This window comes from Tiliqua scincoides, chromosome 5, assembly GCF_035046505.1.
Source record: "Tiliqua scincoides isolate rTilSci1 chromosome 5, rTilSci1.hap2, whole genome shotgun sequence".
Taxonomy (NCBI): Eukaryota; Metazoa; Chordata; class Lepidosauria; order Squamata; family Scincidae; genus Tiliqua; species Tiliqua scincoides.
Window position 1 is genome coordinate 58536430 of NC_089825.1, and position 18128 is coordinate 58554557.

An 18128-nucleotide genomic window follows, 5' to 3' on the forward strand; every position below is an offset into this window, starting at 1 on the left:
TCCCAGGTGTGCTGCGGGAATTTGGGAGAGGGTCATTTATCAATAGGACCATTGGGGGATGTTAGCCCCCACTGACAGCACAGTGTGCCTTGTCAATTGTCAAAAAGCTGATCGTGTGCCTTGACCATTTTAGTGCTTTGCCAGTGTGCCATGAGATGAAAAAGGTTGAAAATCACTGGGCTAGGTGTTTACTTCAGTTGATTGGTTGGGAAATTGGTGCTAATTAGCAAGAAATAAACTGATGGCAAGATGATATATATTACTGTAAATATAAACTATTGATTGGGTTCTCGTCATTAAGAGGCATCTTATTGGACACATGCAGTCAGTGGCATCACTAAGGTTCATGTCACCTGGTGCGGGATGCCAGTGCGTCACCCCCATGCAGTGGGCGGGGCAACACCCCAGGTTGTGGGCATGGCGATGCACCATCACTCTGCCCCCACTGGTTTTTTGGCTGTACCTCTTGATAAAACAAAGATAGAACACATTCTGCATGAAATTACGCATTGATTGATATATAACATGATGGTATTATTCCTCCAAATTACGATTTTAGTGATTTTGGTCACAAGTGGTGTCACACACACACAGACACGCCAGGGTGTCAACTTACTAACACCTTATTGCAGCAGTTCTCAAACTTTTAGCACTGGGACCCACTTTTTAGAATGACAATCTGTCCAGCACCCACCAGAAGTGATGTCCTGGTGAAAGTGACATCATCAGGCAAATTAAAATAAATAAGTAGAAATAATTAAAGTAAAACAATAATTAAATAAGCAGAAGCCAGCCCTGTTCCACCAAGTGAAATTCCTGTGTAGCCTGCCTGCAATAACACCCCCCTCCAAAACCAGTAAGGTTTTCAGCCCTACCCAGTGCCCAGTTCAATTTAAGAACTTCTGTTTAAACCGGATCACTGTCAGGATCCACCTGGCTTTGCAAGTCTCAAAAAGGTTCACCTTATCAGCTGAAGCCTCTGTTTTGATCCTTTTTAGTGGGGGGGGGGAGGCTGCCTTCTGGAGCACTTGTTTAGCTCCAGGTGCATAGGATCAGGACCATTCTGGTAGCCTTGCACTCACCTTCACCTGATCTTCCACACCAGCCAAAGCACATTTGCTTACTCTTGAGTAAATGCAACCATGAGGCTTAGTTTCGCTTTCCATAGGGCTCAATACATTCATCTGCTTGGAGGGAGGGACTTCCTTCTCAGGTGTTTTTGGGGGCTGCATTCATTGGATCAGGACCTTTCTGGTGTCATTGGATTCCTCTCATCCTGTCCTTTCCGATGAACTAAGGCAAGTTCACCTACTCATGAGTAAATGCGCGATACGGTTCACTTTCACTTTCCATAGGGCTCCATGCATTTTTTGTTCTCCAGTTTTTTGGCCATAACTTTTGATGGAAAGGAGATATTTCACTCAGGTTTTTTGCATTGCATTCCACTTGAAATTCCACATCTAACGGTATATAATATGATGGGGTTACTCCTAACCACCGCAATTTTAGCACATCACACCCCCAGCACGCGTCAACCCCCCAGTGCGCGTCACCCGGTGCGGCCTGCACCCCCCATACCCCCCTAGCGACGCCACTGCATGCAATGGATAACTGGTCAGGCTGATAGAAGCAAGAGATGTTTCCATCATTTGGGAGAAGGACCATCAAGCAGGTGCAGCTAAGTTGATAAACTTAATGAATAAACATAGCCTTGGGCTTTGGGGTAAACACACCTTATCACCCAGATTCTCAAAACACCAGGCAGGTGCAGCTGCAGTTCAGGTTCATTGTTTTGAGTCCAACTTCTCATGCTTCTCATGGGAAAATCAGACAGCTCTCAAAGGCTGGGAGAGGCACAGGAGTTGGTTGCCAGGCAGGGAAGATGATTGCCGGCCATTACAGGGGGAAATAAGCATCCTGAAATTGGTTGGCAACCACAGGAGTGTTATTTTCTCTCCCTGCCTTCTCTTTCCAATCCAGTCGTCTGTCTAGGAATAAGTAGGCAGGAGAGCCAGGTCCAGAGCAGAAGGGAGACTGTTGATAACACCAAGTGGTTGGGAGTACAGCCAAGGTGGAGACAGGTAAAATTCAGCTTACCCAGGGGGAAGGGGACCAAAAATCCAAGGAACGGACCCATGATAAATGGTCAATGGTTTTTATGTACAATATATGCAAAAGCAAAATATTGATTTTGTGGGTAAGGTTTGCAAAGCATGGCTGCTGAAAATACAGGATACTTCAAATATATTATGTCAGGAGTCGAAATTAGGAAATTACTATTTTATTGCCTAAATTTCAGTGTAACCTTGCTCATTCTGGCAGGCTTGTCAGAGTTCCAATTGTGATTTAATTATAATAAGAAAACACTGCCAGTGGAACGGCAATTTATTCTCAGCTAGCTAAACACTGCTCCCAGGCATGTGTCACTTTTGATGCATGAGTGGCTCCACTTTAAGAGAATGCACAATTTTATGGCGATATAAATTAACTTGCAGCTGTCAGTAGTCTCCTTTATTTATGATTTAATATTCATCTCATTGAAGAGCAAGATATAAAATACAAGCACTTTTAGAATGCAGCTTTAACTTACTCCCTGTTTAATTCCAGACAGACAACTCTGTCTTGCCCTCCCATGAATATTGGAACACCTTCGTCTCATAGCACTGCCATCATTATTAGACAGGCTTAAATCATTCCCACCAATGATGACAACAACATTACTAAATTTAGTGATCCTCATGCTGCTCTTATAAACACAGTGGTGGACCCCTGAGGCAGAGAGTTTAAAGCAAAACACGTCTGGTTAACAATATCACCTGGGCCACATAATTCCATTTGGAATTACCTTAATCATCTCTGCATTGATCTGTTTCTTTGCTGGACTTTTTTTGGGATGAGATGGGTAGGAGGCTACCAATGCACAGAACAGATATTGATCACTGCTGAAAGCTCTGCAAGGAAGCTTTGGTCTGTACCTTGAGCAATGATGGGCATTCTTTGTACAGACAGGAGTGCACTAAAAGCCCAATCCTATCCTCAGGATATACCATTGTATCTCCACGTCTATGCTGGTGCAATGACAGTGCTGTTAGCTTAGAAGCCCACCTGCCAACAGACACACCACGGACACCAGAGCAATGTTGGAAAACACCTGCACTGATGTACCTTGGACATCACTGAGGTGCCAGTGCAACTCTGCTAGCACAGAGGCCAAAACTAGGAAGAGATTGGGAAGGCTTGGAGGGGATGAGAAGAAGTTGGCATACACCTCATCCCCACCCCACCCGTTCAGACACTGAACACGCCCCGATGACAAGAAAAACAGCGCAAAAACAGTGCAAAACAGAAGAAAAGTGTAACTCCTGTTGCTCCTCTGACCCACCTGTTCCCCCCACAACAAAACTTAGGATACAGACTGCAATTGGCAGCCAATCACAGCAAAGTCTCCCTGGGCAGGGGCTTTAATAAACCTGGTAAAAGGGCACTTAGAACACAAATGGAGCGCTTTGCACAAGCAACCACTGCTCCCTCACAACAAGTATGGCAAGGCATTTTACTAACACTTGCCTTCTCAGAATTCTGACACCTCCATCTCATCACCCCAATGCATCACCCCACTGCAGTTAAGCAAAGTGGGGAGGGGGGATTCCATTCCGCAATGTATTTATTTCTGTCTCATGTCTCTACCCCCTGCCTCCTGGTCCTTCAGGATTATCACGTGTCTCTGCTATCAATAGTGTTGTCTCACTATTTATTCTTCTTGCCACAGCTAAGAGCTGGGAGCGTCTGCTCCCTTTTGGTGAATGCCAGGGACTCCAACCGTTGCTCCTGTGAGCCAAATACTCATCTGAATCTCTGTAGTTTCTCAGAACTGCACCATCATCACAGGGGATTGAGCAGAGTTCCACTGCAGCCACCCCACTAAGCTCACATCAACTATAGGGTACCACTGCATGTACATTCTGGTGGCACCACTCTCCCACACAAACTCCAAGTATGCATCTCATGCTAGAGAACAGGGTGACTGTTGCTGTTGTCAAGACCTTGTTACTCTCTCTGTCTTGATCCTCATAGCCCAATGATTTTCCCACGCATTAAATGGTTGGCAACCTTCAGTCTCGAAAGACTATGGTATAAGCCTACAGCACCCAGTATTCCCAAGTGGTCTCCCATCCAAGTACTAACCAGGCCTGACCCTGCTTAGCTTCCAAGATCAGACATGTGCAGGGTAACAGTTGCTGCTCCCTCTGATAGGTTCATGTGCTACAGCCTCTCAGCCAGTTGTGCCTGTTTGAAATGATGCAGAGTGTTAAATGCCAGACCAAGTGCTCATTGCCTGTCACCTGCTGTAGCTAGTTTGTTAGAGAGCAGCTCTGTGTAGCAGCCACTGTGGCTTCTAGCGTCTAAAGTGTCTTGCTTCTCTTCTTTTGTTCCTGCCAAGTGTGTTTCTGGCTGGTGATGCAAAAGGTGAGTTCCTTGCTGGGAAGGGCAAGTCCTTGGCTGAGCTTGAACCCATCTCACCCGGCTCTCGGCCTGTGCCTTTGTGCAGTGAACCACTGGTGTCCTGCTTCGCCTGAATTACGTTGAGGCTCCCTATGTGACTTGTTCCAGCCCTTCCCCTGGCAGAAGTATTCCTTACAGTTGCAAGATACTCCTATGGAGATTTACACCCCTGACATGGAGGAGCTTGAGTGTTTGTTTCACACAGCTGCCCTCTTCCAGGGAAGCCATCTTTCTATCTGTGCTCTGCTCTACTCAAAAGGTATTCCTTGAATTTAGTATGGATGGAATGAAGGGATTGGAACTTAAGGTATAGGGATCTCTAGCAGTTATCTGCTTTTGCCCCTGCTCAGTTCCCTCAGTTGGGCTTCTCTGGCTGCCAACGTTAGGGCTCATTGGATGCTGTGACTGGCTCCTTGGACAGCACATTGATGACATAAGCATGTCACAAGGATTTCGTGCCAGCTTCACGTTGATGGCACATGGATGTCATTCAGCTGATGCACCAATGTTTCAGTGATAACATGATGCTATCAGAATGCCATTCCATGGATAACAGGCTGTATTAGTGTTTCCATAGATGCTGAAGCTGTTACTGGGTAGGGCTGTGCCAGTATTGCTTTGCCAGGACAAGCTTGGCATTTGGCCCTTGTTCTGCTGGCACCAAAGTGCCATCAGTGCAATGTTGCCAGGACAGATTTAGGATATGACAGACATTACACTGACATTTGTACAGCATCCAAATATGATTGGACCACAGGACCTGAAAACTAATGTTGCTGTTTTCCAACCAATTACTGCAGGGATTGTTCAAGGTCCTGATGACAACATGGTGAGATAGATGATGTGTTGCAACACAGATGAGGTAAACAATGATTTTGTATCATTCTACAGAAGGCATTAAATCACTGTAAATTCAGAACTACCGCAGACATATGAAGTCATCTTGGCATGATTCTTCTACAACACTTGCTGACTTCCTGAAATAACTGAGTTCTAATTATTCAAGAAGACCCATTTGACTAATAGTGGGGTGAAGGCAGGAATGGGCAGACAATCAGTAAAGGTTACCTGCAAATTGTAATCCTGGAGTATTTTTACCAGCGAATCTCTCAGATTTGGAATCTCCATGCCTTCCTTAATGCGGTGGATGAGAAGGATAGGGTCAACGTGGGTCCCAATATTATTTAACAAACCAGTAATAAAAGCTGCAGAAACACAGAAAGGTTTATCAGAGTTTAGTACCAAAACCAGAATGCAATGGACAGATTTTTAAGACAGACGTAATCTTGAACGTGGATCTACTCTTTGGAATGCTTGTCCTCTATAGCCTTCTTTTGAAGGAAAAAATGGAATAGTATGCCAACCCACACATTTAAAGTTGAAGAAACCTCCCTGGCTGAATGGCCCCCTGAAGGATCTCATTTTCTAATTTAACTGTACTTTACAGAGTTATGCATGCTAATGAAAGGTTGCAAGCCACAAGCTAGTGGGAGCTTTGAGTGCTTCTCCCACAATTCAGAGACAGATCTGGCTCTTCAAATAGTTCTGAGAGGACAATACACTGCAATAATTTGGTTAACCTATTTCTTGGATCTGCAAGCATCTTGAACATGCTCTCACGTTGCTCACATGTTCTCTTTCAACTGTGGTAGGCAATAAATGATCTTGAAGATACGCTGTGGAAAATAGTCATCTCTGCTCTTTCTGTCCTGCATCCATACATTCACATTTGTTTTACACTTACCGCCTAAATGCTCTTTCCTTCAGTCATCCTTTTCACACAGAACCCCAGCCCTCATTTTCCAACATGCCAACAGAGCGGAATCTTCCTTCCACAGTAAACACTTCTTTTGTTTTTTGGACTATAATGGCTTTTCCCTACACCTGTTTACTTATTGGTTCCTCCCACACCTCATCTTTTCTGCCCTTTGCCTCAGGTCTCTACTTGTTGCATCAAATCTTCCTTCAGGTCACGACTTCTCACTAAGCCCTACTTCCACTGAGCTACTCTTCTTCTAAGTTCCTAGTTTCCTTAACTCATGGGTCCTTTTCTCATTTGGCCCCTCATTCTCAGCCCCCCTCTCACCTTCACACAACTCCTTTTGCCCTACTCTGTGCAAAGTGAGCTTTTGTCCTCAGCCATAATGACCTTCCATTTTCCTTATAAAAGCTGAACTGTTTGTAAACACTATCGCTAAGTTTACACATCGTAAGTTAGAATGCTAATGAAAATTCCATGACATCACAGCTCAGCCAATAGTTAAGGAAGGATCGGTGGCGTAGCTGGAGGGGGGCGGAGCACTCAGGCTGGTAGGGAGGTGGGTGAGCGGCCCCCGGCCATACGGCTCTGTTTTGCCCCCCCGGGAATGGCTCCGAAGGGTGACTCGCCCACCTCCCTGCCAGCCTGAGTGCTCTGCCCCCCTCCAGCTACGCCACCAGGAAGGATGCATGTAGATAGGTGGGCCAGCAGCATACAGGTTTTTCTTAGCCTGTTATATGTAAAACCACTTGAAGCCTCAGAAGGCTGAAAAGGAGAGGTATAAATCTTTCAAATGAATCAATAAGATTTTCTTTTCTTTCCCTTCTCATGAAAGGGCACACACACTCACAGTAACAGTATTTATTTTCAGAAATTTAAAGATGTACAATAGTCACACTTTCTATCAGTGAAACCCAAAGATCATTGCAAAGAAGAAAAAACACGTTACAATTTCATCTCATTTGCCTAGCAACACCAAATGTACCAGCAGCTGTGGAATAATGCCATCGCTTATGTTTATCAATGCCAAGATGCTGCAGTATTTCCCCTTAGCATGTTGTAGTACTACATTGATTACCATGCAATTTTAGCCTCTTGCACTATGCAAGCAGGCATTACTCCCAAATCAATCTAACTAAATTGTTTTTGTACTACAAGAGGGCTAGTTTATATTCCCACTCCTCCTCACATTTGATTAGAAGCGCGTGCACAGAGTGTGCGAACTGAGCAAAGGCTACTCTGCTTACGTGGTTTGTCAATGGAATATAAAATGAGGTCTTCCCAAAGTTCTGCATCATCTTGTTCCTTGGCAAATTCAATGGCCTTATCGACATCATTTAATTCCTCCATTATCATCTTCAGGGCGCTTCGGCTGTTGCCCATTCTGCCTAGAAAGACAAAGGAAATAGGAATGGTTTTTTAAAGAACAGGTCAAACACACAAAAAAGTTTGTTTTAAGTCTGGGTCTCAAACTTAAAACACATCTTATCCTCTGTTCCGCTATCTAGGTTAGAACATTTTCTGAAGTCTTTACCTTTTTAGCAATACAAACAGTCTAAATTAAAGCAGTATATAGTTAAAGCTGTGTTATTCAGTGCTTAGGTAGGGAGCAAATTTGGTTAACCAGTACCTCAACAGCTGGCAGAGAAGATCTGCGTAATGACGGTACATGGATGTCATACCTATATGAGATTATAATTATTGCTTAACATTCTCCTCTCTGGTCATAAATGTTTGACAAGACCTAAGGACTGGGAGGCATTTAGAATTAATCATTTAGGTTCCAAGGCATGATCTGAGGGCCATGTTGCTGAAGCTAAATAGGTTTAGGTCTGATCAGTCTGGACAAACCCTGAGTTTGAGCAAGGAAGAACAGAGGATCTATGTTTAAAACAAAAGCAAAGCTTTCTTTGACACAAACAAAGAGAGACATTAGAATTCATCAAAATATCACTTACTCAAAAGATAAACTGTCTCTTCTACAAATTTTCTCTGTTGGCAGATTTCAAGAGCCTTGAAATAAATGTCAAAGGTAGGAAGTTAATATGATGATGTCTTAATATGATAAGACTAACACTTCTCCCCCATTAGATTAAGAGCACAATCCAGAGAATCACTTGGACCAGTGCCAGTCCCAGCCCAGGAGTATCGTGGATGTGCCATAAAACATGTTGGCGACTACTCCGGAGATGTGCACTGGCTCCCAGTGGCCAAATCCAGCCTTGGATCTTGTAGGTTTGCATTGGCCAAGGGTGGCCAGTGTGTGGGGGGGGGGGCTGGGGAAGTTGGAGGGAGGGTGGTATGGCGGCATTTTGGGGCAGGGGCAGGGAGAGCTGATGGGTAAACCGGACCTGGGAGGGGGGTGGGACCAGCCTCAGCAACTTAGGCCGGATCTGAAACCCCCTCTCCCAGCTAGCTCAGTGTTTCACCAGGCTCCTTGGATTTGCGCCAGAGATTTTGCTGGCACAGATCCAAGTAGTCCCATAGGGGGTGACAACTGGCATGTGACACAGGGTAAGGGGAAAAATATTCCGTTTATTCCAATTTGTGTTGCAGCCAGCCACACACACACACACACAATTGGTATGCCTGTTCCAGTGTAGGTTAGAACTGAGATGTAAGAAGTACAAAAAGGTCATTATGTTTATACCCAAAACTGCAGATACTTTAAAACACCTGGAAGTAAAGTTAACAAAAAAGGGTTTACAGTCAATAATAGCTTATAATTTAAGTTTCTTAATTTGCGAGTAGAATGATTTTGCACTTCAAATCTGTCGGTAAACAGTAGATTGGTAAATAGTCTCCCATGCACTTTCTTAGGGCCAAATTATATTTTTAGATGCACACCAAACATGTTTTAAGCATACATTTTAACATGAAAAGTGTAAGTGTGGCAAACAAGAATGATGCATACTTTTGCAAACATAAGCTCACAGCTTGGAAAGCCAGGATTAACTGACCACCCTAGTCAAGTGGAACACCAGGTCTAAGTCTGAGGTTTCCTGACTCCTCCATTCCTGGGCTGGTTCTTTTCCATCTTTCTTTAGCTTGAAAACGGTTGTAGAAAAATCTAGCCTCTACTGAAACTAGCAAAGATTGCTTATCTTTTTTTGTTTAACTGCAATTATTTAACTTCTCTCATAAAAAATTGTCCAAGCCTTTCAAAGACAGAATTGTGAGCCTGTAAATAAATACAGGATATGGAAGTCCTCAGAGAAAAATCCCTCACAATTTGCATCCTCCTGTCATCTAGTCAAAAGGATTGAACAGAGATGCATAAGGAATATGAAGGGCACATGCTATTCACAATAAGGCAGCTATCTCCAAATCCCTGAAGAATGAGAAGGACTCGTGAATTCAAACATCATTGTGGCATGATAATCCTCTCCACTCCTACACCAATGCTCCAGAGACAGCTGGCCTAACCTGAAATGTAAAATGAGTTCTTCCATATATTCAGAATGAAACAAGCATGTAAGATATGTAATTTTTGCCTCAATAAAGCACTAAGAAGGTATATTTCATGACCATACTGCAGTTTTTGACATGTCCTATGACATGACCTCTTAGTGTTTCTGCAGTTTCCCGATCAAGAAGCTGCATCCCCTTCCTCCTCCTTCCTTGTCACCCCTTTGTCTTGCTTCAGCTGCCTCTTAGTGTTTCTAAGTGATCCCCATGGAGATTGAGACACTAAGATGTGGTGGCTGCTATCTTGGAGAGGCCTTGCATAATACCCCCCCCCCCATGTAATGCCCCAGCCTGGAACCTAGGGCGCTCTGCCCCAGGCTCCCCCCTTGGTATGCTACTGCTTGTTCTACAACAATTGCCATCAAACTGCTCCTCCCCCCACTCTCTTGAGTCGGTCATTCTTTCATTATAACCTACCTCACAAGGCTACTGTGAAGATAAAATGAGACAATCCCACATATGCTGCTCTGAGCTCCTTGAATGAAGAGCTGGATATGATGCAAGTAATAATATGAAATATGAAATGTCCTCTGCCTAGCCAAGCAGAAACTTCGGGACTAGGGTTGCAAAACCCTCCAGAACTGGGAGGGTCCAACAGAATCCTCCTATTGGGAGCCCTGTATTTCACAGCAGTGGTGCCGGCACTTGCATCACCTATATACTTTTGGAAGTGTTTAAGAGGATATTGGAAGGCTAGGCAAGACAACACAACTTTCCATACAACACAGGAGAGATAACTGTAGGTGACAAGGACAAGGAATGGATCTTTTGGCAAAACAGAAAAAAGAGGGGAGGATACAAAGGTGGGCAAGGAGATTACACAGCAAGCTGAAAATAAACAAATTCTCTACCTGTCATCACAATCCTTCTCTCATTCATCTTGCTCTCCTTCGCACACAGGAAGGGAAGTGAGCTGGACAGAAATCACAGCAGTGCAGAAGGAGGAATCAACAGGGCAAACTCTCTCCTGCTCATTTCCCTTCCCTTGCGGAAAGGTTAGCGAAGCCAGTGAGAGAACTGGCCTGGCAGTAATGCTCCACCTTGTCCTCCACCCCACCCACTTCTTTGCTCCAAAACAAGCTGGATGGGCAACGCCTGGGGAAAGAGGGAAGAGGAAATCTCTCTATTCTGCTTTCTCCTCAAATTTATCTCTTCTGCTTTCTTCTCAAGGTTTCAATTTCCATAGCCTGGGGAGAAGCAAAGAGGCCTGGGGAAAGGGCTGGAAGATGAGGAGGTGGACATAAGGAAGACAAGGTGGTATTTTGTGTGTGTGAGCCATGTGTGCAGAGAAAAAAGTGGGGATGGAGCATTGGCTTTGCTTTGGTGCTGTTGCATCTCTGGTCAGGCCTGTTTATGGTTCCCCATCCTTTTAATCCTCATAAAACCCCTGTGATTTAGAGCAGAGAAAGAGAGAATAACTGACCTAAGGTCACCAATGAACTTCTTGGCTGAGTAGAATTTGAACCTGGGTTTTCCTAGGCCTCGTCTGAATCCGTGACCATTATACCACAGTGATGTTCAATCCACCAAGCAGAGAACCAGGTCTGCTGCAGTCAGGGTGACCAGATGTTCTCTTTTTCCAGAACATGTCCTCTTTTTTAACCTCCTGGAAAAGAACTCAAATGTCCTCAGGCAGCACAGAGTCTTCTTGGAATTAATAAATTATATATAATATAGTTTTAAATTTAATAATAAGTAATATCGTTTTAAATTAACCACATGAAATCAATATATGAGTTTTTTAGCTTTAATTTTGTCACATCCTACATTTTTCTTGGATGTCCTACATTTTGGGGTGCCTTGTCCTCTTTTGTGGTTATGACATGGTCACTCTGGCTGCAGTTTTCTGTCAAGTGTACATAAAGTTGCAAACTCAGGTGTGCTGTCATGTAACGTGCTGAATGAAGAAAACTTCACTAGAACATCGCACTGCACTCTTTTAAAGAGCTGGAGAAAAAGCATCTCTGGGTCACCCTTATGTTTTCAGGGAGAGAATCAAATGTAACTTTCATATTTTCCAGCAGAGGGTAGCATAACACACAGAGTAGGCAGAACCAGCAGAGATATAACTGCAAATTGTCAGCACGAAGTAGAAGTATAATCAGTATACTCAGTATAAGTCAGAAAGGACATTTTAGAAGATATTTTCCTTACCTTTTCTAGTGGGCAATGGGTGCTATCTCTGAGAAATGGAAGTAAATTTGGACGATCATACTCCGCATACAGGCTGATTTGTTTCTCATGGTACTCTTGCCCTTTGTGATGATCTCTTTTGAAAAGTTTATGCAAATACTAAAAAAAATAAATCAAAAGGAAAAACCCAATGAATATGCATAAAATGGTTCTAGTAGCAAGCCTGTACTCCAGACTACCTTTAACTATTGTCCCAGTTCCTTCAAGATACTGTTTTTCTTTCCCAGCCTGCTGAAGCTAGTTACACAGCTTAACAACAATCCAGAGCTCATTCACACACAACTTTGTTGTCTGAATAGGCTTTGGGCCTAAGTTGTTTAAGACTTTCTAAATCTAAAATCTGCTGTGAGTAGGGACAGGGCACAACTACACACCAGCGCAATCTGGGGTTTTTCCAGTAGTTAAGACTGCTTACCGCTCACAATGCACCTTACCAGAAGTACACCCTCCCCTTAACCAATGTTAAGTTTGACTCCTAAAACATTCTATGCCACATCAGTTTTGTCTCTGCTACTGAAATCAGAGATTAGGTTCAGTCCCCATCAAAGAGAAATATTTGTCTATTAAGCCTCTGCCTGGACCAAGACAACACTTGTGGAGAGCCACATAAAAACCATATAACTGTCATATTTACCATATGCTGCAATTCAGGCCTGTTTTTTAGTTCCTCCACAACTTTGTCAATCTAAAAGAGAAATTGTTAAGGTATCAGAGTTAGCTGTTTCTTGGAAGAACGCCACATGATTCTGAAAGGATTATAGAAGGTCGTCAGCCAAAGCAACATCATGAAATGACAATACTCACAGAGATTCGATCTTCGTTATCCAAAAGCATGTCAACTGCTTTCTAAAAGAAACACAATGTCCATGACAGAGTACAGGTATGTAAACAATTGCAACATGACACAGTTCTGTGCATTCCTAGACTTCTGATTGGGCTGTCTCTGCTTGCAGACAAACAATAATTGCTATACAGTTTTGTGGGACAAAATGGGAAAGGGAAGGGGAAAAAAGCAACTAGTGTTGATGGGGGAAACAGATGCTACTAGTCTGATTATACTGTCCACTGCTCCAGTTCACAGCACACGTGGGTTACCCATTGCCAGTGGAAAAATGTCCTCCCTGTCTTGGTCAACAATAAGACAGTCCCATTTGTGTGCTGGATCACAGCCTATATCTACAGAAATTTATTAATAGATGTGCAATACTGCAACACTTATTAAAGGCAAAAGTAACAGAATATTATTTCCCATGCAATAAATGGAGCTTGTGCAGCAGCAACGTACAATGCATTTCATCCCAAGGCCTGTCACATGATGTTTGTTTTTGGAGAGGACTAGAGCCTTGCATTCTCCCTATACTTTGCTGCAGGGAGAACTGAACATTTATTGGAGCACTCAATCCAATAAGTTATTCACACCAATGTTCAGACATTCACTTCTCCCTGTGAGAAAAGAGGCAGTGCAAAGTGTGAGTTTGAAACCCACTCTTGATCTCTTCTAGGGAAAAACACAACTTAACAGGCCCCAAGATACAAAATGTTAGAACTGCCCACATCTGCCCTGAGGCACAACCACTGAGTCGCATCAGTGAAGCAGATTTAAATGTCTCACATACCTTAATGCACCCTAAAGTCTTCCTCCAAAGCTTTTCCCTGTGCTATAAGTTTGTGGCCAACTAAATATAAGGAAAGGGGATTTTTGCCTAGCAGACATCGTTATCTTTTGCATGGACAATGCAGAATGGGAAGCTTCACCAGCATGTTAGGACAACAGAAAAAAAAAAAAAAAAAGAACATGCTGAGAATGTCACCACTGTATGTGTGTGATGTATGCTAAATTCAAATGGTTTCTGCAAACAATTAGCATGTTGGCTCATTAAACATGTTTGTTTGGAAAAGCTACAGGGCTGTTGTAGCAAATCCCATTTTCAAACATATTATGGTTGGTTCTCCATTGTTCATATTCTGTTCCTCCAAGTAGGGTAACACAGGAAGATTTATGGATGCAGATAGCACAATATTACTGCCAGGTTATGGGGCTTTTTCTCCCGTAACACCAAACACTGCAGATGCTTTATTTTCTAAAATTTTCATATTCTTTGGCTAAAGCACACAGCTACTGTAAAAAAGATTTTGTTGGAATACCACTAATTCAGCCACTTAGCAATCAGAATTTATCCTAAACAAACAATTCTGCTAGATAAATTATTTCTCCTTTCATTAAAATTCTTATGGACCATAAAAAAAAACAACACATAAAAGTCATCATACCTCTGAATCAAACTCCATTAGCAGAACAATTTTGTCCCTGATGGAGCTGAAAAGATTGTGTTTGTGGATCAGTTGGAAAACATCTTTATGTCTCAGTGTGAGGTAAATTTCAAGGGCCTTTCCATAGCGTTGGTCATAGGTGTACCTGTTAAGAAGGATCATATGTTACAGACAGATCTATTGGCAAGGCCTTTTGTGAAAGCAATCCACCAGTACGAAAACTGTTTTGCTGAAAAGCGGACACAAACGGCTGATGCATTCTGGAATCGTTTAAAATAATGGGAAACGCTCTTCATCTTTATCTACGTGTATGAGAAAAGTAATTGAGTACAATTTTTTTCCCTTTGATGTTTTTTCCAAACAGGCCACCAATGGCCCATGACCCACGTCCCATCTTCTGATTAAACAGCAATGTCCCAACTGCATAATGAAGAATTGAGGTCAATGTAAGGGTATTTTCCGAACTTCAGAGGTAGCTGATTTTTTTTTTTCCTATAGTAGCTGCTGAATGCATATGCTGATACAATAAAGTATTTACACACACACACACACTCATATGTGCATTTGGGCTTAAAAATAAAAGCATGTGCTTTGAATCAAGACTATAAATGCAGATCCAAAGACTAGGAATACCTTGAAAAAGTTCAGGCAACCCACATTTTCAATCCAGAAGTCCACCAATGTCCAGTCACCATCCCACTTCGGGCTTCAGATGCCCTAATCCTGTCTGTAAGCTTTCTAGGATCTGGTGGATTCTGAGAACTTCCCTAATGTTTCAGGCTGTGCTGTGCATGCAGAGAAGCCTCCTTTTTTGGAAAACACAAGCAATAAATGGTGGGATGGACATCCCCATGCCAGTCTCGTGTAGGTGCTTCTGAACTTGCACAGCACTGTGCTCCATATTGGAGAAGACTTCTTAACATGGAATGGAATAAGTCCAGTAAATCCAGGCTCCCTTCCAGTTTGGATCTGAGCTACTAAATTCTATACTGATGATTGTTTGGTGGCATTCCTACCTAAGACTCAGGCCATGTCCATTCTGTAACCACAGTCTCTTCCCCACAAGAAACTCTAGCAACTGGAGTAATTATGAGTGAGGTTGGGAGGGATGATTCTAATGGATAACATGATGAAGATTTGGTGGTAAAGCTATAATTTCAGGCTGATGCCTGAACAGTTTAAAATGTAGAACTGTTTCATAGTTCCAAACTATGGCAAACCCAATTCAGAATGATGACAAGATCATTTTGAATGAGGAACTAATCAGATATAACACATGGTTTAAAGGAGGCTTTCTCCAACTGCATCATAAGTGAATCACACTAGGGCAAGAAATAAATAAACTGAGCCTTCAAGCCTTAAGACTATTTCCCACATTAAATTTTCCCCAAACTTGAGAAATACTTAGATGGAAGGAAATGAATATTTTTGAAGAGACACTGTGCATTTCAAAACACTCAAGTATATTTATTATTTTGTTCTTTTAAAGGGGACATATGATGTGAGCAGCTGCTCAAAAGAATAACAAAAACACAAGCAGTACAGTTGACAAAGGGTTCTACCCAAAGAAATGAATCCAGTCGGCTGAATTGCAATCAATGGGACTTAAGTTAGTCATCAGTAACTTGCCTAATTATTTTAACGATGCCAAGACAGGATGCACTTTTCTTGGGGGGAGGGAAGAATAAAACCCAAAGCTTTTGGTTGAAGTTAGGCAGATTAAAAAAATCTTCCCTTCCCTTTCTGTCCATGTGGGCCTCACAGTATAGGACCTTTAGATAGGCAAACCCTTATAAAAATAGAATAGCTCCAGAAATTTCCAGTTTTGGTAGTCTCCAGAAGGAGATAAAACAAACAGCTTCCTACGTTGTACTGGCCATGTGTGATGAAGAAACGGTGCGGTAGCTGGGGCTGAACATTTACCTCAGGCGTTTTAAACTTGACTGAATACATTTTTAATCAGACCTGCCCAAAACTGTACAAGTTTGCCGCAAATCAGGGAAAAATTGCTCACTGTGAGAAGCCAATGTGCCTCAAGACAGAATTACCTCCCTTCCGCCCTGCCCCCAATTCTTGGCACAGTGGGATATCTGTACTGCCATTTGGACTTCTAGGTGTCCCTTATGCACCAAAGTCCAGACGTTGCAGAACTGAAAGGTCTTTTCAACAGTCAATTACCCCCTTCCAGAACTATTGATTCTTTATCAACAGCCCACTGGCAGTTTCTTTCCCCTTTATACATTAAAACGGATAGGCTAGAATGAACAAGAAAAACTTGACAGTAGATTTGTTTAAGGAAAACAAACATTCAACTGCATTGAAAGGATTTATTTTTAAAATCCTAGAAGACCAGGTACACTCGTCGCTATATTAGGCTTAAGCCCTGTCACAGAGAATCATCAATCCTGCAGCCTAAGCGGCAGTGCATAAGGAGGCTGCCTGACACATTTATACAGGTATGTAGATGGTGCTGGGTGCATGCCAAGTAACTCAGGTGACCCATGTTAATCTCATGTTGTTTCGCTTGGGCTGATGTCAAGTTACACAGACCTTTGGAATAAAGCCTAAATATTGATTTATTAGAGCAACACCCCCCCTCCCACCCCCGTTAAGTAGTTGGCTTGTGAGAAGACCTTCCTTGGAAAATTCCATTACCAGTCACACCTTGCTTGGCAAGCCAATTCAGGCTTGTAAATAATGCCACATCCTGGAAGCTTCTCGACTTTGAGGAAACGAAGACAGTTCATGGTCACAAATGAAGTGCCTTCAACCTTGGCTTCCTCCACCAACTGCACTGTAAACTTAACCATGAGTCGTATGCTAAAGGAGGCACTGGCTTTCAGAGCAAACATGGAGTCTCCTTGCACACCATTCTTGGATGCTGCACAATAGAAGACGACAGCGATGCGCAGTGTGGGGTTGGCAGGTGAGGCAGATCCACCACATTGTAGTCATGGAAAACCACCGTAGCTACCCTGCCTGCTGACACCCAAGGAGGCTCTCCTAACACCTGAGAAAGCTGGTGTAAGGAGAGTCTCCTTGGGTGTATGGAAAGCCTCCTCAGGTGTCCTTCTCCTGCACTGCATGACCCTGGAAGATGACCATCTCCACCAGGGATGGACCATCAAGACACAAAAGAATGATCTGTGATCAGGTCACCCCACAGTGACACAACTCCAAGTTGGCTTATAAGAATTTTGTCAACAAAAAGTGGTGTCACAGACCCCTTGCTACAGCTTCTGTACACCACTGCTATTGCTGCTCATAGTTAGTGCTGCTTGGTGACCCATTAGTGATTCATACATACCAGAGCTAATTTTAAAACAACTTACTTTATTTTGAAACACACCACTCTGCCTGATGTATTGCTTTCAAAATGACACACTTCAAAGACATTTTTTTAAAAAGCAAAGAAGGAGGACACAGAATGAATTTGATGCAGATTTTTTTTTTTAAACTCAGTGATCCAAATGTATTTTGCAAAGGAATTAGAATTAAAAGTACTTAATTTTTTAGAAAGTGGAGAAAGTTAAAAATTCTCAATTAAGACAGATAAGCAAAAGCACTATGCTACAGACTTACAACTCTGCAAGTGTCTTCAGTAAAGTCCTGTTCTGTGGGTCTTTCTTCAGATGATCCACTACTGCTTGGACGATTACTGTGTTGTTATAGAGATTTCCAGGCCACTCTTTAATTAGTGTTGCAAAGCCCTTAAAATGGAAGGCACTGTTCATTAACTAAGTGTATACAAAACACCACACCCTACCTAAAACCTTCAAGAACAGTGAGGGCCTTTATTAGATGTTCATGCCCCTTCAACCCAGTGGGTCCAGTTCTCCCTGGGATCAGCCCTCAGTTTCTAGTGGGCCACTGCTGGCAGGGTCCATTGTCCCTTGTGTTAGGGCCCAATGGAAGGCTGAAATGCAGGCTAGGG

The 18128-nt window shown here is 42.9% G+C and overlaps 1 protein-coding gene across 2 annotated transcripts in view; it reads right to left on the reverse strand.

The window, feature by feature from the left end:
- Nucleotides 1-18128, reverse strand: part of VPS41 (VPS41 subunit of HOPS complex) — a 134384-nt gene that overhangs the window by 11398 nt on the left and 104858 nt on the right. For both annotated transcript variants that reach the window (XM_066627387.1, XM_066627386.1), the window contains exons 18-25: nucleotides 17777-17904; nucleotides 14195-14339; nucleotides 12728-12769; nucleotides 12558-12608; nucleotides 11885-12022; nucleotides 8221-8275; nucleotides 7510-7650; nucleotides 5572-5708 (exon numbers count right to left, since the gene is read on the reverse strand). In XM_066627387.1, coding sequence (XP_066483484.1) covers nucleotides 5572-5708; nucleotides 7510-7650; nucleotides 8221-8275; nucleotides 11885-12022; nucleotides 12558-12608; nucleotides 12728-12769; nucleotides 14195-14339; nucleotides 17777-17904 — 837 coding nt within the window. The remainder of the gene's footprint in view (nucleotides 1-5571; nucleotides 5709-7509; nucleotides 7651-8220; nucleotides 8276-11884; nucleotides 12023-12557; nucleotides 12609-12727; nucleotides 12770-14194; nucleotides 14340-17776; nucleotides 17905-18128) is intronic.